At 53.4% G+C, this 22,835-nt stretch overlaps 1 protein-coding gene across 3 annotated transcripts in view; it reads left to right on the forward strand.

Moving 5' to 3' along the window:
- KAT5 (lysine acetyltransferase 5) overlaps positions 1–18,705 on the forward strand; it is a 75,407-nt gene extending 56,702 nt beyond the window's left edge. For all 3 annotated transcript variants that reach the window (XM_075326412.1, XM_075326416.1, XM_075326415.1), the window contains 4 exons: positions 8,136–8,229; positions 8,310–8,469; positions 16,145–16,226; positions 17,744–18,705. In XM_075326412.1, the coding sequence (XP_075182527.1) occupies positions 8,136–8,229; positions 8,310–8,469; positions 16,145–16,226; positions 17,744–17,878 (471 nt within the window). In that variant the 3' untranslated portion in view covers positions 17,879–18,705. The remainder of the gene's footprint in view (positions 1–8,135; positions 8,230–8,309; positions 8,470–16,144; positions 16,227–17,743) is intronic.
- The last annotated feature ends 4,130 nt before the right edge of the window (positions 18,706–22,835 follow it).

Consider the following 22,835-nt stretch of genomic DNA (forward strand, 5'->3'; position numbering starts at 1 on the left):
GACTTGGACTCTTTCTTGACTGCTTTTGAACGGACTTGCCTGCAGCACCATCTGGACAAGGACCAGTGGGCCAAATACCTGACCCCCCGTTTAAGGGGTAAGGCCCTGGATATCCTTGGGGACTTGCCTGCTGAGGCAGATCAGGGCTACGACACCATCAAGCGGGCCCTGATCCAACAGTACAACCTCACTCCAGAGTCCTACCGCAAGAAGTTCCGGAGCCTACAGAAGGGACCAAAGGACTCCTGGGCTGACCACCGGCGGGCACTTGCCCGAGCTGCCGACCACTGGACCCAAGGCCTGCAGCTTTCCACCGGACCGGAGATCCTGGACTTGTTCATCACGGAGCAACTCTTGTGGAACTGCCCTGAGGATCTCCGCCAGTTCATCCGAGACCAGAAGCCAAAGGGATCCACGGCTACAGCTGCCCTGGCTGATGACTACACCAACAATCGGGCCCCGGAGGCCAGGAGAGCGGCCACCAGCAGCACCTGGAGAGGGGGTAAGATGAATTCTGCGACTGCCCCACCTGCCCCTAGACTGCAGGGGGTGTCCCCCTCAACTCCCCTCTCCAGGCCCGTGGCAGAGCCAAGACGGTGCCACCAGTGCAACCTACCTGGACACTTCAAGGCCATGTGCCCTCAGCGTCCCAAGGCCCCGGCTCCGTCCCCGTCCCAAGGGCCGCCCAAGGTGTATTGTGTGGGTGGGGGTGGTGGTAGGTCCCTGGACAGCTTCCAACCTGTCACCGTCGGCCGGTCTGTGACCATAGGACTGCGAGACAGCGCCTCGGAGGTGACTCTGGTGCGGCCTGAGATGGTGTCCCCCCAAGACTTGATCCCTGGAAAAACCCTCGCTGTCTCCGGGATTGGAGGCATTGACCCGGCGCTGCCTGTTGCTGACATTTATGTGGACTGGGGCGCAGGGCGAGGGGTGAGGGAGGTGGGGGTAACTGATCGGATCCCCGCAAACGTGCTACTTGGGACAGATTTGGGGCAGATAACCTCCCAGTTTGGGCCCCCACCAAGGGCTGAACCTTCAGCCAGTACGGACATGACTCCTGACAATGTTAATGTGTTATCTATGAATGATGTGAGAGAGGGGGGAGTGAACTCTGATATTTCTGCTTGCATAGACACCATAGACACACACACAGCTGCAGCTGTGACAGGGGAGGGGGTCAGAGAAAGGTGTGACAATGCCTCTACAAGTAATCAGCCTGTGAGCTGGGATCTGTTGCCCTCTGCAGGGATAAGCAGAGAGCAGGGTGCTGCAGGGGGAGGACCAGTGTGTGGGGTGGGGGCTACCACAGCAAATGTGGGGTCCCCAGAGATTTCACAGCGGGGTTCTGTTGCTGCAGGGGGGGAACAGGCAGGTGAGATTGGGGCCGGTCCCGGAGCGGAAGTGCTCCCAGGTAAGATCTCGGTGCATGGTTCCCCCCACAACCGGGGTGTCAGGAAGCCAGGTAGGTCTGCCTGAACCGGCGACTTGGTCAGGAACGGAGGAGGAGCAGGCACGACCCACGGTCGCAGCGGCTGTGGCCGCTGTCACCCGCAGTGGGAGTGTTGGAAGCCAAGGGGCCTCCCGGAGGTCCGATAGCTCTTCCCCTTCTGACCAAGTGGCAGCCGAGTCAGGTGGAGGCCAGGACACAGGTCCCGGGGTACTGACCGAAGATGTGACAGTCTCGTCGATTCTGGCCACATCTAGTCAGGGGTTTCAGGCAGCGTTAGAAGCTGACGACAGCCTGAAAGCTCTTAAGGAGCAGGCGGCACAGCCTCCCTCGGACTCGGACCCGGAGCGAGTGGTCTGGGACCAAGGACGGCTGTACCGGGTCACGGTCCAGCAGGGTTCACCGGAGGCGTGGCCCAGGGACCGACAGTTGGTGGTACCCTATCCGTTCCGGACGGAGTTGTTGCGGATCGCACATGAGATTCCGATGGCCGGACACCTAGGGATCGCTAAGACCAAGGCCAGGTTAAACCAGCATTTCTACTGGCCAAAAATGGGGGCCGATGTGGCTGCCTACTGCCGTTCGTGTGAAACCTGTCAGAGAGTGGGGAAGGCGGGGCCACGCCCCAAAGCCCCACTAGTATCTCTGCCCATCATCGATGAGCCTTTCAGGAGGGTGGCTGTGGATCTGGTCGGCCCGCTGGCCATCCCCAGCAGCTCCGGGAAACGCTTCATACTGACGGTAGTGGACTATGCCACCCGGTACCCAGAAGCAGTGGCCTTGTCGTCCATTCGGGCTGACAAGGTGGCCACCGCATTGCTGGAGATTTTCTCCCGAGTGGGTTTTCCCCAGGAAATGCTCACTGACCGGGGGACCCAATTCATGTCCCAGCTGATGGAGGCCCTCTGTAAGCAAGTCCAGGTGCGACATCTGGTGGCCAGCCCGTACCATCCACAGACTAATGGCCTGTGCGAGCGGTTCAATGGCACCTTAAAGCAGATGCTTAAGATGTTGGTCGACTCCCATGGGCGTGACTGGGAGCGGTATCTCCCACACCTGTTATTTGCTTACCGGGAGGTTCCACAGGCCTCAACAGGATTCTCACCGTTTGAGCTCCTGTACGGGCGACGTGTGCGGGGCCCCCTGGCTCTGGTGAAAGAGGCTTGGGAAGGGGATTTGGCCACCCCTGGAGTGTCGGTTATCGAGTATGTCATGCGCTTCCGGGACAAAATGCAGGCCGTGACGCAACTGGTACACGACAATATGGCTCAAGCCCAGGCCGATCAGAAGCGTTGGTACGACCAGAACGCTTGTGAGAGGACCTACCAAGTGGGTCAAGAGGTGTGGGTACTGGTCCCCGTACCACAGGACAAGCTTCAGGCAGCCTGGGAAGGCCCATACCTCGTGTACCAGCAGCTCAACCCTGTGACGTACCTGGTCACCCTGGACCCTGCCCGTGGAAGGCGGAAGCCCTTCCATGTGAACATGATGAAGGCACATCATGAGCGGGAGGCATGTGCGCTCCCCGTGTGCAACCTGCCCGAGGAGGGAGAAGCGGAAACCCTCTTGGATATGCTAGCCCAGGTTAGGGCAGGCGGATCCCTTGAGGATGTGGAGGTTGGCCACCAGCTCTTGGAGGACCAACGGTCCCAGCTGTGGGCCACCCTCCTCCCCTTCCGGGGGTTGTTTACCAACCAGCCCGGAAGGACTGACTTGGCTGTCCATCACGTGGACACTGGGGATCATCCCCCGATCCGGCGTTCAGCATATCGGGTCTCCCTGGAGGTGCAGCAACACATGCGCCAGGAGATTGACGAGATGCTGAAGCTGGGGGTGATCCAGGCATCCAACAGCGCTTGGGCCTCGCCTGTAGTCCTCGTCCCTAAGAAGGACCGAACCACTCGGTTCTGCGTGGACTACAGGGGGCTCAATGCTGTCACGGTCGCCGATGCGTACCCAATGCCACGCATCGATGACCTGCTCGATCAGTTGGCCGGGGCTCAGTACCTGACCATCATGGACCTGAGCCGGGGATATTGGCAGATCCCCCTGACTCGCAAGGCCAGGGAACGCTCTGCCTTTATTACCCCATTTGGACTATACGAGTCCACGGTGATGCCATTCGGGATGAGGAATGCCCCTGCCACTTTCCAGCGGATGGTCAACACCCTGCTCAAGGGACTTGAAGGGTACGCGGCCGCGTACCTGGATGACATTGCCGTCTTCAGTCCCACCTGGGAGGACCACCTAGAGCATCTAGCACAGGTGCTCAGGCGGATCCACCGGGCAGGTTTGACCATCAAGCCGGGAAAGTGTCAGCTGGCCATGAGCGAGGTCCAGTACCTCGGTCACCGGGTAGGCGGGAGAACACTGAAGCCCGAGCCTGAGAAAGTGGAGGCCATCGCATCCTGGCCCATCCCCAGGACCAAGAAGCAGGTGATGTCCTTCTTGGGGACCGCCGGGTACTATAGGAGGTTTGTTCCACGCTATAGTAGCCTGGCAAAGCCCTTGACGGACCTCACCAAGAAGAAGCTGCCCTCTGCAGTCGATTGGACAATGGACTGCGAGACAGCCTTCCAGGCCCTAAAGGACGCCCTGTCCAGCCCGCCCGTGCTACAGGCAGCCGACTTCACGCGGCCGTTTGTAGTACAGACCGACGCCAGTGACTTCGGCCTCGGTGCGGTGCTCAGCCAGGTGGACTCTGCGAGCCAAGAGCACCCAGTCTTGTACCTGAGCAGGAAGCTGTTACCAAGGGAAGTGGCCTATTCCACGATGGAGAAGGAGTGCCTGGCCATAGTGTGGGCCCTGCAGCGTCTGCAACCCTATCTATACGGGCGCCACTTCATCGTGGAGACGGACCACAATCCCCTCAGCTGGTTGCACACCGTCTCTGGGACGAATGGGCGATTGTTGCGATGGAGCCTTGCGCTCCAGCAATACAACTTCACCATTCGCCACAAAAGGGGCCGTGACCACGGTAACGCAGACGGGCTGTCCCAACAAGGAGAGGTCGCGGACGGGCGCACGGGGGAACACCGGAGTGTGCTGCCCCCTAGCGCCCTCAAAAGGGGGGAGGTGTGAGGCAAATCCCGGGATATGAAGATGAATTATGACTTCCAGTCATAATCGCTCATCACTCCCTGGCAGTGCCCCCCCTCCCTTCTTGTTCTCAATGTCCAGCATCTGTGAAGGTGTTACACCTCCATGGCCATCTCCTGTGATATGGAGATGAGATGATGTGGGAACAATGGACACAGGAGGACTCCCTGCCGTGACCCTGTGGTAGGAGCTGCTATCTAATTAGCAAGCTTGGAAGTATCCAGACAGAACGACTCCAGTAAAAAATGGTTCATATCTCGCAAGCCATATTTCCGATAAATATGGCAACCATAAAAATGGTGTCTCCGCATGCGGACGATGCTGGCACACCCTTTTTATGGGAGCGGGAGCTTGGGAAATACCCCAGGCGTGATATCAGCCAATGTGGAACTAGTAGACGAGTCATGAGTCCTCTCATTCTGTAGCTAAATTCATAACTGTCACAATGAGAGCATTGGCGTCCGCCTACGACGCTCCCAGGCCAAGTTATGGCCATATCCATGTTGTGGATTTTGTCCATAACTCCAGCCAGGGGTGGAGCAGTGCTCCCTCTGAGGTCACTAAGGTAGGAGGGGACCTGGATTTGCCCAGGTTGATAACCCTACTTCGGCCATTTTCCAGGGTTCTTTCGCTGGGGGTCACGTGTGAGAAACATCTGTGGGAGTTCCTGGAAACCTGGTCTACAGCGCCCCCCTGTGGCCAGACGCACAAGGTAACTGCTGGAACTGTGTATGCCTGTTTGTAACCCATGCTTTGATTGTAACTGTACTCTGACATATGTATATTCTGTAGATTCCCTATTGTATATATTGTAGTTTCTAGTGTGCTTTAGGCTGATTAAATTATATAATTAATCTTGGGCTGTTCTGTTATCTCGATCTTGAATCCCACGTCTGTGTGTTCGGCTAATAGTTACCGTGAAGCGGTTGGTGGCAGCGAGTTGTGCCAAGGATTATTGTGGGGAGGCCAGTGAGATTCGGGGAGGTTTTATATATTCCGCCCGCGGAGGTCGGGGGAATATATACCCTACTCTCACCGGGGACCCTTCAATAATCGGCATAAGTAGTATAGCGGCCTCCTTGCTTATTGTCGGGCAATTCCATAATTGGCCTGACTATAAGAGGGGCGCTAGAGAGCGCGTCACGTGCTCTGTCTGTCGGTCGGGAGGTATAAAGGAGGGGTGACCCCCACTTGTTACCCCCCGATTGTAACGTACTGGTAGCCAGCGCGGGGGATTTCTGAGTGACCCCCCCCGGTGGTTCGTGACACTTTCTTAGTGCCGCTGCCAGTTCAGTAAGACTTTGCTGTCATATCCTAGCAATGCGTGTGATAATGCTGCTTTAGGCTGTGTCCATGGGGGAAAGTGTCCTGCGGTTATATCCGCAGGAGCTCCCAGAAAACCGCAGCACAGCTTTGTCTGTTTCCATGCTGCGGTTTAGTTTTGGAATGTCCTGCGGATATGGTGTGGGCATTCTGCATTGAGGATACAGTAGCATGGCTTTGGCACTGCATCCTCAATGCAGAACAAGTGCTGGAGTGATCGGGGCGTTCATACCTCCATCACGCAGCACTTCTCTCCCGTCTCCGGCCGTGTTTACCCTGTGAAGGAGGAGGTGGGCGGGCCTGAACTAGCTCCGGCTGTCACATGACCGGAGCTCGTGCAGGCCCCGCCCACCTCCTCCTTCCTGCTTTTGTGCACTGAGGGAAAATGACCGGGTGTCTGGGACCAAGGCAGGGGATTTCCGCAGGTAATGCCACAGGAATAATTGACATGCAGTTATGTGCGGCTGCGGGACAGCTGCAGTATATTCCGCAACCGCACATTCCGCAACGTGGACACAGCACTCCCCATGTCCCATAGGACAACATGAGGAGTGTCTGTACATGCTGAAACCTGCGGATTTATCTGGAAAATCCAGATAAATCTGCAGGTTTTCCGTGGAACAATCCGCAGAAGTAAGATCCCGTGGGCACAGGGCCTTAGGCTGCTTTCACACTTGCGTTGTTTTGCATCAGTTGCAATCCGTCGCCTTGGGGAAATACAGTATCTTGCAAAATATTTTGCAGGATTCCGTTTTTCCCCCATAGACTTGGATGGACGACGGATTGCGACTGATGCCCTTGCTTTGCATCCGCCGCATGACGGATCAGTCATGGAACGACTGACCGTCGGGCGGCAGGAACGCAGCATGTAGTGTTTTTTGAGTGGCGGAATCCTTTTGTTTTCACTGCGCATGTTCAGCTCTTTTGTTTAATCATTGAAATCAATGTCTCTCGGCGGCTGAACGATCGCCCGGCGTCCGCCTTTTGGGAATGATCAGCCGGGGGTTGCCTTTTGGGAACGATCAGCCGGGGGTTGCCTTTTGGGAACGATCAGCCGGGGGTTGCCTTTTGGGAACGATCAGCCGGGGGTTGCCTTTTGGGAACGATCAGCCGGGGGTTGCCTTTTGGGAACGATCAGCCGGGGGTTGCCTTTTGGGAACGATCAGCCGGGGGCCGCCTTTTGGGAACGATCAGCCGGGGGCCGCCTTTTGGGAACGATCAGCCGGGGGCCGCCTTTTGGGAACGATCAGCCGGGGGCCGCCTTTTGGGAACGATCAGCCGGGGGCCGCCTTTTGGGAACGATCAGCCGGGGGCCGCCTTTTGGGAACGATCAGCCGGGGGCCGCCTTTTGGGAACGATCAGCCGGGGGCCGCCTTTTGGGAACGATCAGCCGGGGGCCGCCTTTTGGGAACGATCAGCCGGGGGCCGCCTTTTGGGAACGATCAGCCGGGGGCCGCCTTTTGGGAACGATCAGCCGGGGGCCGCCTTTTGGGAACGATCAGCCGGGGGCCGCCTTTTGGGAACGATCAGCCGGGGGCCGCCTTTTGGGAACGATCAGCCGGGGGCCGCCTTTTGGGAACGATCAGCCGGGGGCCGCCTTTTGGGAACGATCAGCCGGGGGCCGCCTTTTGGGAACGATCAGCCGGGGGCCGCCTTTTGGGAACGATCAGCCGATCGCCCGGCGGCCGCCTTTTGGGAACGATCGCCCGGCGGCCGCCTTTTGGGAACGATCAGCCGATCGCCCGGCGGCCGCCTTTTGGGAACGATCAGCTGATCGTTCACAAAAGCCGGCCATTGTTAAAGCAGTCAAAAAAACCCCCAAAACAGATCGTTTTTTGCAGCATCAGTTGTGCCACTATCTACAACGCATCCCTTGCATCAGTCACACAACTGATTGTGACGGATGCAAAAAAAACGCAAGTGTGAAAGCAGCCTTACATGGGAACTTTTTTTTTTCTTAGATATACAAATGTAGTTGTGGTTGGACATAAAAATTGGCAAAAATAATTCACAAGACCCTGGTCCAGCGTGCACAGCCGTACTTGGTGGAGTCAGACCAGGGTCATGTAAACGTTCCCAGCCGGCACATGAACCTCCTGAGCATCTCCAGGATTTACAAAAGGCCCCTTGTGATGCCATGAATCTTGTCTGACTGCCATTGAGTACTGATGTGAATGCTGGTCTGGGGTCCTATGAATCTTTTTAGATGTAGGGCCTCTTGTGTAAGTGTGCTGAGTCTTATTTTATTTCTTCTCTCCCCGTGCAGGAAAAGGAGTCAACGGAGGATTATAATGTCGCTTGTATCCTGACACTACCACCTTATCAGAGAAGAGGATATGGAAAACTTCTGATTGAGTTCAGTAAGTCAGCATTTATAATTTCTGATACAAATATCTGATTTCTTTTCAATTCCATCATACGTCTTTGTCCTCCAATTTAGGTTATGAATTATCTAAAGTGGAGGGGAAGACGGGGACTCCTGAAAAGCCGCTGTCCGATTTGGGCCTCCTCTCCTACCGCAGCTACTGGTCACAAACCATTTTAGAAATTCTAATGGAGCTGAAGACTGAAACCGGGGAGAGGCCGCAGATCACTATTAAGTGAGATATAATACATGTTTGGTAGGAAAATTATTACAAAGAAACATGTTACGCTTTGGTCACCCCTTCATTCGGACGTTACGGTGGTCTGTTCCTTATCTAGAAACAAATGTAATTACTGTCCAAAATGGATTCATTACATAACTGATTATCATGGGGTCCAACTGGAATTCAATATGGAATTTTTTTAGAATTGAAGAAGGGAATTTTGTTACTTACCGTAAATTCCTTTTCTTCTAGCTCTTATTGGGAGACCCAGACGATTGGGGTATAGCTACTGCCCTCCGGAGGCCACACAAAGCACTACACTAAAAAGTGCAAGGCCCCTCCCCCTCTGGCTATACCCCCCCGTGGTATCACGGGTTCTCCAGTTTTAGTGCCAAAGCAAGAAGGAGGAAGCCAATAACTGGTTTAAACAAATTAACTCCGAATAACGTCGGAGAACTGAAAAACCGTTCAACATGAACAACATGTGTACCCGCAAACAACCAAGAAATCCCGAAGGACAACAGGGCGGGTGCTGGGTCTCCCAATAAGAGCTAGAAGAAAAGGAATTTACGGTAAGTAACAAAATTCCCTTCTTCTTCAGCGCTCTATTGGGAGACCCAGACGATTGGGACGTCCAAAAGCTGTCCCTGGGTGGGTAAAGAGATACCTCATGTTAGAGCTGCAAAACAGCCCTCCCCTACGGGGATGTCACTGCCGCCTGCAGGACTCTTCTACCTAAGCTGGCATCCGCCGAAGCATAGGTATGCACCTGATAATGTTTGGTGAAAGTGTGCAGACTCGACCAGGTAGCTGCCTGGCACACCTGTTGAGCCGAAGCCTGGTGTCGTAGCGCCCAGGACGCACTCACGGCTCTGGTTGAATGGGCTTTCAGCCCTGAAAGAACCGGAAGCCCTGCAAAACGGTAGGCTTCCAGAATTGGTTCTTTGATCCATCGAGCCAGGGTGGCTTTAGAAGCCTGCAACCTCTTGCGCGTACCAGCGACAAGGGCATCGGAACGGCGTACGGGCGCCGTGCGGGAAATGTAGATTCTGAGTGCTCTCACCAGAACTAGCAAACGTAAATCATTCTCATACCGGTGAACCGGATGAGTGCAAAAGGACGGTAAGGAGATATCCTGATTAAGATGAAACGAGGATACTACCTTAGGGAGAAACTCCGGAATGATGCGCAGCACTACCTTGTCCTGGTGAAACACCAGGAAGGGAGCCTTGGATGACAGAGCTGCCAGCTCAGACACTCGCCGAAGCGATGTGATCGCAACGAGAAACGCCACCTTCTGTGACAGGCGAGAAAAGGAAACTTCCTTCAGAGGCTCGAAAGGCGGCTTCTGGAGAGCAACTAGAACCCTGTTCAGATCCCATGGATCCAACGGCCGCTTGTACGGGGGTACGATATGACAAACCCCCTGCGGGAACGTGCGCACCTTAGAAAGACGTGCTAGACGCTTCTGAAAAAACACGGATAGTGCTGAGACTTGCCCTTTGAGGGAGTCTAGCGACAAGCCCTTTTCTAACTCCTATTGTAGGAAGGAAAGAAAGATAGGCAATGCAAATGGCCAGGGAGACACTCCCTGAGTAGAGCACCAGATTAAGAAAACCTTCCACGTTCTGTGGTAGATCTTAGCAGACGTGGGCTTCCTAGCCTGTCTCATGGTGGCAACGACCCCTTGGGATAATCCTGAAGACGCTAGGATCCAGGACACACAAGCCACACAGTCAGGTTCAGGGCCGCAGAATTCCGATGGAGAAAACGGCCCTTGAGACAGTAAGTCTGGTCGGTCTGGTAGTGACCCCGGTCGGCCGACCGTGAGATGCCACAGATCCGGGTACCACGATCTCCTCGGCCAGTCTGGTGCGACGAGTATGACGCGGCTGCAATCGGATCTGATTTTTTGCGCAGTACTCTGGGCAAGAGTGCCAGAGGTGGAAACACATATGTGAGCCGGAACTGCGACCAATCTTGCACTAAGGCGTCTGCCGCCAGAGCTCTGTGATCGCGCGATCGTGCCATAAATGCCGGGACCTTGTTGGTGTGCCGAGACGCCATTAGGTCGACGTCCGGCCCCCCCCAGCGGCAACAGATTTCCTGAAACACGTCCGGGTGAAGGGACCATTCCCCCGCGTCCATGCCCTGGCGACTGAGGAAGTCTGCTTCCCAGTTTTCTACGCCCGGGATGTGAACTGCGGATATGGTGGATGCTGTGTCCTCCACCCACATGAGGATTCGCCGGACTTCCTGGAAGGCTGCTGACTGCGTGTCCCTCCTTGGTGGTTGATGTATGCCACCGCTGTGGAGATGTCCGACTGGATTCGGATCTGCTCCCTTCTAGCCACTTTTGGAAAGCTAATAGGGTAAGATACCCTGCCCCGATTTCCAGCACATCGAACTGAAGGGTGGACTCCTGCTGAGTCCACGTCCCCTGAGCCATGTGGCGGAGACAAACTGCTCCCCACCCTGACAGACTCGTATCTGTCGTGACCACTGCCCAGGATGGGGGCTATGGCAATGAGGTGGGAATAAGCCCCTATTGCAGAGAGTCCTCGGCCGTCAGGGAAAGGGAGACTTCCCGTCCAGGGAGGTTGACTGCCCATCCCATTGGCGGAGAATGTCCCATTGCCGTTGGCGCAAATGAAACTGCGCAAAGAGAACTGCCTCGATGGCTGCCACCATCTTCCTTAGGAAGTGCATGAGGCGCCTTAAGGGGTGCGACTGGCCTTGAAGGAGAGACTGCACCTCTGTCCGCAGTGAACGCTGCTGGTTCAGCGGAAGCTTCACTATGGCTGATAGAGTATGAAACTCCATGCCGATATACGTTAGTGATTGAGTCGGAGACAGATTTGACCTTGCCAAATTGATGATCCACCCGAAAATCTGGAGAGTCTCCAGCGTAACATTCAGGCTGCGTTGGCATGCCTCGAGGGAGGTTGCTTTGACGAGTAGATCGTCCAAGTACGGAATCACCGGGTGTCCGTGAGAGTGCAAGACTGCTACCACTGCTGCCATGACCTTGGTGCCCACCCGTGGGGCTGTCCCAGACTGAATGGCAGAGCTACGAACAGAAGATGTTCGTCTCCTATCACAAAACGTAGAAAACGTTGGTGCTCCGTAGCAATTGGCACGTGGAGATAGGCATCTTTGATGTCTGTTGAGGCAAGGAAGTCTCCTCGAGACATTGAGGCAATGACGGATCGGAGGGATCCCATCCGGAACCGCCTGGCGTTCGCATGCTCGTTGAGCAGTTTCAGAACCAGAACAGGACGGAAGGAACCGTCCATTTTTGGAGCCACAAAGAGATTGGAGTACAAACCCTCGCCCTCGTTCCTGAGGGGGGACAGGGATCACCACTCCTTCTGCTCTTAGAGCGTCCACCGCCTGCAGCAGGGCATCTGCTCGGTGGGGAGGTGGGGCCGTTCTGAAGAATGGAGTCGGAGGACGAGAACAGAACACTGTCCTGTGCACGTGAGCACAATGTCCGTCACCCACCGGTCTGTGACCTGTGGCAGCTAAATGTCGCCAAAGGCGGGGGAGTCTGCCATCAACCGCGGATGCGGAGAGAGAGAGAGAGAGCTGAGAGTCCTGAGGAGACCGCCTTGGTAGCGGTTCCTCCGACTGCCTTCCTTGGGCGAGATTGAGCCCGGCCGGAATCTGAGCCCGTCTGAGGTTTTGTAGCCCTTTTGCACGAGGACAATTGGGACCTGCCGGAGCTTGGGAAGGACCGAAACCTCGACTGTACTTTTAGGACAGCATTAACAGGGTAAGTCGCAGTGCAGACATTGCGGGGTTACGGACGCCTCTGCGGTACAGATGTCCCTGCTCAAGGTCAGCTGCGCAAGAACAGCAGAAAAGGTTAGGTTGCCAATACGGCTGTGGATGCCGGAGCAACCGACACGCCGATAGCCTCCTAGACAGATTTCAACCAGAGTCCATCTGTCTGTGAATGGCATCTTGAAGTGAAGCCCCATCTCCAGTGCAACTATGGCTCTATATGCAAGCCTGGAGATTGGAGAATCCACCTTTGGACCCTGGGTCCAGCGCTGACCACGTCAGGGGAAAAAAGGGATAACGTGTATCCTAAAAACGTTTGGAGAAGACGCTTATCTGGTAAGCGTGGTGTTCCTGGACTGCTTCTCTGAAGTCAGCGTGGCCAGAAAAAAACTCAATATCTGCGTGAGACACTGAAAAGGAACTTCTCCTGTTCGTCTCCTATCTCCACTGGGGGAGCTGAGGGAGAAAGATCCAACCTTCCATTGATGGACGGTATAGGATCATTCCGTATGGCGTTACCACCCGGTGTATCCGGATTGAGAGCGATGTCAGTATCAAAGCCCTGAAGAGCTGCCTTTTGTTCAAGTAGATTGCCCATGGGTGCAAGTCTCTATATTATGACTACTCCGTCCCTGTCCATGGACAGGGTTGACAGGAGGTTTCTTTGGCCACAACTAGTAGAGCCCCGGCAGACGAAGTGCTAGAGACCCCGGCAGACGACGTGCTACAGGGGAGCATGCACACAATGGGACGGTGTCATGAACAGCATCCCATGTAGTAAAAACAGCACTGAAATCTGTGTTGCTTTTTTGCCGCTGCCGACTAGCTATCTAGAAGTATATAGCCAAGATTGGTGACCGTACATTGCAATGTATAGCATACAGGCATAAAGTACAAATGACCACTGCAGCACAAGCAATACAAGCAGCATAGAAGCCTGTGCCCTGGCACCCCTGCTCTTCTGCTGCTGTATACTAGTCATCTAGGGGAATATAGCCCAGAAGAGTGACCCTACAGTGCAATGTATAGCATACAAGCACAAGTACAAATGAACACTGCAGCACATGCAATCCAAGCAGCATAGAAGCCTGTGCCCTGGCACCTCTGCTCTTCTGCTGCTGTAGACTGGTCATCTAGGGGAATATAGCCCAGAAGGGTGACCATACAGTGCAATGTATAGCATACAAGCACAAGTACAAATGCACACTGCAGCCCATGCAATACAAGCAGCATAGAAAAAAACCTGTGCCCCAGCACCCTTGGTTTTCTGCTGCTGTAGTCTAGCCATTCCAGGAGAATATAGCTAAGACTAGCGACTGTACAGTGCAATGTATCATATCAGCATAAACACAAATGAACACCTCAGTCGTGCAAAACAAGCAGCCTAGAAAGCCTGTGCTTTAGCACACCTGCTTTCCTGCTGCTGATGTGTCGCTCCCCCAGCGGGCATATAGCGACCTATGTAGTTAAAAACAACACATGTATACACTGCAGTTATATCGTGGTCAGCACTATGTGTGCCTCTTACCGCCCGCCCATAAGCGGGTGTATGATCGCCACTGTCCTGCCTTGGTGCCCCGAGCTCTGCAGTAATGGCTGCCGGCTTCTTCCCCAGCTCGTGTGAGTAGGGGCGGGCCGTGGGCGTGCCCCCAAGGCAGAGCGGGAATCCGGCGTCCGACAGAGTGCAGTGAGAGGGCTGGAGCATGTAAAAAGGCTCCAGCCCTCGGCGCTGCTGATTGCTCAGCGCCTGTCCCCTTCCCTGAGTGACAGGGAGGGGGCGGGAACGAAGCGGCACTAGGCCGCAGAAGCCGGGGACTGGAGTTATAAGCGCCGCCGCCGTAAAAGCGCGGTCGGCGCCCAGTCCCCGGCGAACTACAAGTCCCAGCCGCGCCGCCGCTCCCGGAGCGTCCGGCGCGGTAGTTCCCAAAACACAAAGTCACTCAGCAAAGCTGCAGTGACTGTAACCCTTTACTGTCCCCGGCGCACTAGCACACCCAGCAAGTCTGGAGTGTGCTGTGCCTGTGTGTACGGGGACACAGAGTACCTGTAATGGTGCAGGGCCATGTCCCTGAACGGTACTCCAGCTCCGTATCCAGCAGGTTCAAATGGGTCTGTGGATGGAGCCCGGCGTCAGAGCTGAGAGGCCGGCAGGATCCCACTTCCTCAGAGCCCCTCAGGGGGATGTGGAAGGAAAGCAGCATGTGGGCTCCAGCCTCCGTACCAGCAATAGGTACCTCAACCTTACAACACCATCCAGGGGTGAGAAGGGAGCATGCTGGGGACACTATATGTGTCCTCTTTTCTTCCATCCGAAATAGTCAGCAGCTACTGCTGACTAAAATCTGTGGAGCTATGCATGGATGTCTGACCTCCTTCGCACACAAAGCTAAAACTGGAGAACCCGTGATACCACGGGGGGGTATAGCCAGAGGGGGAGGGGCCTTGCACTTTTTAGTGTAGTGCTTTGTGTGGCCTCCGGAGGGCAGTAGCTATACCCCAATCGTCTGGGTCTCCCAATAGAGCGCTGAAGAAAACATTTTTTACACTTTTTTTTTTCTTCTGTTCTAAAAATGGACACATAATGGAATCCAAATAGACCACATAAGTCAGTGGGGCCCTTTTGCATCAGTTACGTAAAGGATCCATTTATTTATTTTCTTAGGGTATGTGCACACATTTAGGACTCGTGTCCTGGACTAAGCTGGTCCTGATCTGTGGGGCCGCGAGTCTCCTCCACAAGAGACCGCAGCTGCTCGTACCCACAATCAGGGTTCAGTGCCCTGCGGTCTCTCCTGCTTCTGTTCTCCCTATGGAGGACACTTGCGACTCTGCAGCAAACCATTGACATGCTTGTGCCTCGGAAAGCCGCACCGCAGGTCAGTGTTTGCTGCGGGAAAAACAAGAAGAGCATGGGATGTCTAGAAAGCCCATCCACTGTGCTTGTACTGTACAACACAGCGTTTTGGACGCAGCTAAGGCTAAGTTCACATTTCTGTTGTTTGCATCAGTCACATGCGTCGCTTGACGCATGTGACTGATGCGCTATACAACGGATGACAAAGAACAGAATTCTTTGTCGGACTCCGTTGTGTGCAAGGGGCGGAGCGCGAGGGGGCGGAATTCGGTGGAGCCGAGTGGGGCCGTGGCACTGAGGACGTCAGTGCCGTGGGGACTGCAGGGCTGGGGACAGGCGAGTGTGTGTCTGTGAGTGTTTGTGTGAGTACATGCTGAGTGCGGGAGGGGGCGGAGTCGAGCGGGGAAGTGTCAGGCTCCCTGCACAGCCAGGGTAAATATCGGATATAAGCAAAGCACTTTTTGCTTGGTTACCCGATATTTATCTTGGTTACCAGCGTACACCGCTTAGCGCTGGCTCCCTGCACACCTAACCAGCGTAAATATCGGGTAACTAGGCAAAGCGCATTGCTTAGTAACCCGATGTGTATCCTGGTTCCGTGTCCAGCATGCGCAGCGAACTCCTACGGATCGCGCTGCTCAAAAAATGTTACATGCTGCGTTCCGCCCGGCGGTCAGTCGTTCCACGACTGATTAGTTGGGCGGAGGGTGCAACGCAGCATCATCAGTCACAATCCGCCGCTCATACAAGTCTATGGGAACAACGGAATCTGCCAAACGGATTGCGTTGTTTACCAGAGCGGCGGATTGTGACTGATACAATTTAGCGGAAATGTGAACCTAGCCTAAAGCATGATGCTTCCAAAATACTGTGAACGCTGATCGTGTGCACCGTACCTTCAGCAGTGATGTCTGAGCAGAAGTCTGAATGTAGCCTTAACATGTTGGTATTGTGTATTTGTCATGGATAACAGGAGTAATATTTTCCAATATATGAAAAACTGAGCCGCACTTTAGATTGTACTTATACAATGTTTTATCTATGCAGTGAAATCAGTGAGATCACCAGCATTAAAAAGGAAGATGTCATCTCCACATTGCAGTATCTGAACCTCATCAACTACTACAAGGTAACGATCACAGGGGGCTTCTCCACAACTAGAACCCACAGTGTTTTTAAAGAGGTTATCCAGGTTTGACACAGTCTGCAATCATGCTCTGTAGACTGTTGAATCATGAGTGTACATTCTGTAAAGCAAGTAGGTTGCACCGGCAATAGGGCATCCCGACGGCGTGCACACCATCACGATTCAGAAGTAGGTGCAGACGTCTGAATCATGAGTGTGCATGCTGTTAAGTAAGCAGATGGACACGTGATCATACGTATACTACTAGCATATTTGGTGTCACACGCTGACTAGAAATACACGGCTTCTCTTAATAAACTTTGAGAGAAGCAAAACATACCTAGTCGACATGTCTTGAAGTATGCAAATCACATACATGACCACCCACTTGCTTCGGCAATACCAGGGAATCCTGACAATGTGCATAGCGTCATGATTCTGTAGAATGTGTAGACGTTTGTGTCAAACCTAAACAACTCTATAGCCAATTGTCCATTTTGGAAAAACTGCTTTCTATGTGTATTAGGACACGTGGAGGAAATAAATAGGTGTTCTGTTCAAGACAAAGTAGAGATTGCGAATTTGGGAACTTTTCTCATTCATTCACTTTAAAAGGACTGTCTGCACAGAACGACTGTTCAAACCAAGGACCAACATATGGTGCGGCCAAACACTGAAGTGCACCTTCCTACCTGCTTGTGTCCCCTGAAGCTCCATGCCTATCTTTGGTTAACGGCTCTGGCTTCATAGAGCGGCGTAATTGAAAACAAGTAGGTAGGAAGCTGCACTTATATGTTTGGCCGCACCATGATGCACAAGCGCCTGTATTTGGTTTGAACAGTCATTCTGTGATGACAGTCCCTTTAACCCTAGAACGCATACCTGGGGCCTCTCAGGCCTGCTAGGTCACTTGTTTTCTATGGTCGCGAGTTCTAGGGTTAATAGGCATATGCTGTGCTTTATTAGGTTGTTTGGTTCGGGGGAAGCCTATATACTCCATGAGACCTTCTTGGTCAACACCTTTTAACCCACTCCGTCATCAAGGAGATAGATAGATAGATATACACACATCCTTGGCCATGTCTGTCCCATTAATGTGGGCTCTCGTTATTCCTTGTACACATGTCTGCAGCTAACAGGCGTGGGAGGATAGGAGATCCACCTGCTCCTGTCAAACTGATAGTGTGATTTAACATGCTCCAGAGGTCATCGCAATGTTCCCCATTGTGATGATGGAGTGGCAATGGATTGCCATGACAGTGTGTGCCCAATTGATGACCCGTCTCGACTCGCTTCTTGAGAATGCTGGGGAGCGCCGGCACTCACAGGAGAACAGCATTTCTGCTGATCAGAGGGATGCTCTCATGGCAATATTGTTGAAAGATGGTGTTATGGTGGAAGGGGAGGGGAGGGGATTGGAGGGGATTATTACTCACTGGTCTTTAAAAAAAACAAAAACAAAACGTTTTTCAACCATGTAACTTGCCTATATGACATTGGCCTTTTATTTTTTTTTGCAGGGCCAGTATATCCTGACCCTCTCTGAAGACATTGTTGAAGGTCACGAAAGAGCGATGCTAAAAAGGATTTTGAGGATAGATTCCAAATGCCTGCACTTCTCACCGAAGGACTGGAGCAAACGAGGGAAGTGGTGACCGAAGACGGCGAAGCCTCGAGCTGTGATGTGAAACTGTTCCGAGCCGGATGGACTCCGCTGCTTTTGCACAAGAGAACTCAAGAGACTACTTCACTTCTGAATGTCCGGTCTTCAGTTTTGGGCATATTTATGAATACATTTGTATTTTCTGGAAGCTGCAGACTTTATTATAGAAGTAGTTGCTCAGTACAGACTAGGACCAGTGCTGGTAAATAACTTGCGCTCATCGGGAGCAGTGGACGGTGATTGTAGGCGCTCAGAGACACGGGCAGAGGATATCCTACTGCTAAAGCACAATTATAAACTGACAGATGAATTATCTGACCATGTTATAAGCAGAGCTAGAGTCTCGTGGGACCATTTAGTAACATACACGAACATAGCTGTATATAGGAAAGGGTCAGCTTATGACTAGCACCTGGCTTGTTGAGGCTCCTGTAAGCTGCTGAACTGGGAAATACGACAGTCATAGGTGAACATTTCAAGAGTATAATTGCCAAAAAGTCTGTCCTTGTGATCAACTATTTCTGTTGCTGTTCAGGGAAATGTTTTGCAGCAGACTGAAAGCAAGAAATCAGTGCAACGTGTACATATTCACGTGTTGTTTCATAGCAGATGTATAAAGTGTTTTCATAAAGAGATAGGAGTCTATTTCCACCTATTTATTATTTTCTAGGCCCTATCTTTAGCGTTGGATGATACTTGTCCTGATGAGGTCAGTCTACTTTTATGAGTAGATTAGCGATTTGTCATCAGTTAGTCCCTGATCTTATTGCGATCTTTCCTTCCCATTGAGTGCACTACTAATTAATAAAAATGGCACCACGTGGTTTGTATTTTGACGTTTCAGGGTTTTGTCCCCCCCCCCCCCCCAGTGTGTGAGAGGTGGTAAACATTTCCCATTACATTGGGACTCTGACAGTATCGTTCTGCACATTTTATCCTGAAACAAGGAAGAAGCATACACCAGGTTAGGCCTATAGGGTGCTTTACACACTGCGACATCGCTAGCAATGTGACACGCCAGATCGCAGATGCGATCTGGCGTGTCACATCGCTAACGATGTCGCAGCGTGTAAAGCACCCTTAAGACACACGGCGTGAAAATTGGAGAGAGTAGAATGCGATAAAACCATCGCATTCCACTCGGACCAATATTAGCCTGTGTGTCAGCACCCATGAGCGATTATTTTCTCAGACCGAGAAAACAATCGCAGCATGTTGCGGGTGTAATGCAATCCTTGTTTCTTCGGCGCTCCATTGGGAGACCCAGACGATTGGGTGTATAGCACTGCCTCCGGAGGCCACACAAAGCAATTACACTAAAAAGTGTAAGGCCCCTCCCCTTCTGGCTATACACCCCCAGTGGGATCACTGGCTCACCAGTTTTTCTGCTTTGTGCGAAGGAGGTCAGACATCCACGCATAGCTCCACTGTTTAGTCAGCAGTAGCTGCTGACTATGTCGGATGGAAGAAAAGAGGGCCCATATACGGCCCCCAGCATGCTCCCTTCTTACCCCACTTGTGGTTCGTAAGGTTGAGGTACCCATTGCGGGTACGGAGGCTGGAGCCCACATGCTGCTTTCCTTCCCCATCCCCCTGAGGGGCTCTGAGGAAGTGGGATCTTACCGGCCTCCAAGCCCTGAGGCCGGGCTCCGTCCACAGACCCATTGAACCTGCTGGATAAGGAGCCGGGGTACCGTTCAGGGACAAGGCCCTGCAACTTTCAGGTACTCTGTGTCCCCGTTCAGGCGGGCACGCACACACCAGACTTGCTGGGTGTGTTAGTGCGCCGGGGACAGTAACGCTGGGGTTTGAGTCACAGCAGCTTAGCTGTGTGACTTCATGTGCTGGGAACTACCGCGCCGGCCACTCTCGGAGCGGCGGCGCGGCTGGGACTTGTAGTGCGCCGGGGACTTAGCGCCGACCGCGCTTTTACGGCGGCGGCGCTTATAAATTTAGTCCCCGGCTTTTGCGGCCTAGCTCCGCTTCGTTCCCGCCCCCTCCCTGTCAATCAGGGAAGGGGAGAGACGCTGTACGTTTACTCAGCGCCGAGGGCTGGAGCCTTATTTACATGCTCCAGCCCTCTCACTTGGCACAGTGGGACACAGGTTTCCCGCTTTTGGTCTGAGCACGCCCAGGGCCCGCCCCCCCCTCCACAGGACGCCGGCAGCCATTCCTGCATGCAGTTCTGGCTGGAGGACGGACACAGGCTCTGGGAGACCCAAGACTAGGGATTTCTGGACCACACACCCGCGTTTAGCGGGCGGTAAGCAGCACTTTAGTGCTGGCCCCTCTTGTGCCACAGTGTGTATTGGTGTACTTTTTCCTGTACCAGATATCTATAGATATATACTGCACTGTACGGTCGCTTCTTGGCTGTATACCCTATATTGCTCTGGGACGACAACAACATGTCATCCACAAAACGCAAGGGTGCCAAGGCACGGGCTGTATACACTGCTTGTACAGCATGTGGGGCTAATCTACCAGCAGGCTCCAACGACTCTCATTGTGTGCAATGTTCAGTCCCAGTGGCACTTCGTCAGCCAGAGCCTATGGTGGTAGTAGCCCAGGCAGAGTCGCCTGTGAACCCTGCCCCGGTGACGGGGACAGAATTTGCAGTCTTTGCTGATAAAATGTCTGTGACTATGACAAAAATCCTGGAGACCTTGCAGTCCAGGCCAGTTGCTCAGACCATGGACACTACTGTCCCTATGTTCACCGGTCCCCCTCAGTTGGAACTAATCCGTACTTCACGGGGGTCCCAGGCATCACTGGCTGAGGGCTCTGACTCCGATGACAGTCCCAGGCCGCCTAAGCGAGCTCGCTGGGAGAGACCCTCCACGTCATCACGCGGGTCAGGGTCTCAGCGAGAAGGGTCTCTATATGATGAGACAGAGGTGGGTGATCAGGAGTCTAGCCCTGACACCGCACTCAATTTGGATACGCCAGATGGTGACGCCATGGTAAATGACCTTATAGCGGCCATCAATAGGCTGTTGGATATTTCTCCCCCAGCCCCTTCAGCAGAGGAGGCAGCTGCCCAGCAGGAGAAATTCCATTTCCTGTATCCCAAGCGTAAATTGAGCACCTTTCTGGACCACTCTGACTTCAGAGCATCAATCCAGAAACACCATGCTAATCCGGACAAGCGTTTTTCCAAACGTCTTAAGGATACACGTTATCCCTTTCCCCCTGACGTGGTCAAACGCTGGACCCAGTGTCCAAAAGTGGACCCTCCAATATCCAGGCTTGCAGCTAGATCCATAGTTGCAGTGGAGGATGGGGCTTCACTTAAAGATGCCAATGACAGACAGATGGACCTTTGGTTGAAATCTGTCTATGAAGCTATTGGCGCGTCGTTTGCTCCAGCATTCGCGGCCGTGTGGGCGCTCCAAGCTATTTCAGCTGGTTTGGCACAGGTGGACTCTTTCATACGTCCAGCAGTGCTGCAAGTGGCGTCATTAACTACGCAAATGACTGCGTTTGCGACATACGCTATTAATGCGGTACTGGACTCTACGAGCCGTACCGCAATGGCTTCCGCCAACTCTGTAGTTTTGCGCAGAGCCTTGTGGTTAAAGGAATGGAAAGCAGATTCTGCTTCTAAAAAATGTTTAACCAGCTTGCCATTATCTGGAGACAGACTGTTTGGTGAGCAATTGGCGGAAATCATTAAACAGTCCAAAGGTAAGGACTCTTCCTTACCCCAGCCCAGATCAAGCAAACCTCAACAGAGGAAGTGGCAGTCAAAGTTTCGGTCCTTTCGAGGCTCGGGCAAGCCCCAGTTCGCCTCGTCCAAGGGGACTCAGAAAGAGCAAAGGAGCTCTGATTCCTGGCGGGCTCACTCACGCCCCAAGAAAGCAGCCGGAGGTACTGCTTCCAAGGCGGCTGCCTCATGACTTTCGGCCGCCTCCCTCCGCATCCTCGGTCGGTGGCAGGCTCTCCCGCTTTTGCGACATTTGGCTGCCACAGGTCAAAGACCGGTGGGTAACAGACATTTTGTCTCACGGGTACAGGATAGAGTTCAGTTCTCGTCCTCCGCCTCGGTTCTTCAGAACTTCCCCACATCCCGACCGAGCAGATGCCCTTCTGCAGGCGGTGAATTCTCTAAGAGCAGAAGGAGTGGTGGTCCCTGTTCCTCTTCAGGAACAAGGACAAGGTTTTTACTCCAATCTCTTTGTGGTGCCAAAAAAGGACGGCTCATTCCGTCCTGTTCTGGACCTAAAACTGCTCAACAAGCATGTGAACGCCAGGCGGTTCCAGATGGAATCCCTCCGCTCAGTCATTGCCTCAATGTCTCAAGGAGATTTCCTAGCATCAATAGACATCAAAGATGCTTATCTCCACGTGCCGATTGCTACAGAGCACCAACGTTTTCTACGCTTCGTGATAGGAGACGACCATCTTCAGTTCGTAGCTCTGCCATTTGGTCTGGCGACAGCCCCACGGGTGTTCACCAAGGTCATGGCGGCAGTGGTAGCAGTCTTGCACTCTCAGGGACACTGTGATCCCTTACTTGGACGATCTACTTGTCAAGGCACCCTCTCAGGAGGCATGCCAACTCAGCCTGAATGTTGCACTGGAGACTCTCCAGACGTTCGGGTGGATCATCAACTTCTCAAAGTCAAATCTGTCACCGACCCAATCGCTAACGTATCTTGGCATGGAGTTTCATACTCTCTCAGCGATAGTGAAGCTTCCGCTGGACAAGCAGAGGTCACTACAGACTGGGGTGCAGGCTCTCCTTCAAAGTCAGTCGCACTCCTTAAGACGCCTCATGCACTTCCTCGGGAAGATGGTGGCGGCAATGGAGGCGGTTCCGTTTGCGCAGTTTCATCTGCGCCCACTTCAATGGGACATTCTCCGCCAATGGGACGGGAAGTCAACATCCCTGGACAGGAAAGTCTCCCTTTCCCAGACGGCCAAAGACTCTCTGCAGTGGTGGCTTC

The sequence above is a fragment of the Anomaloglossus baeobatrachus genome, chromosome 10 (assembly GCF_048569485.1).
Source record: "Anomaloglossus baeobatrachus isolate aAnoBae1 chromosome 10, aAnoBae1.hap1, whole genome shotgun sequence".
NCBI lineage: Eukaryota > Metazoa > Chordata > Amphibia > Anura > Aromobatidae > Anomaloglossus > Anomaloglossus baeobatrachus.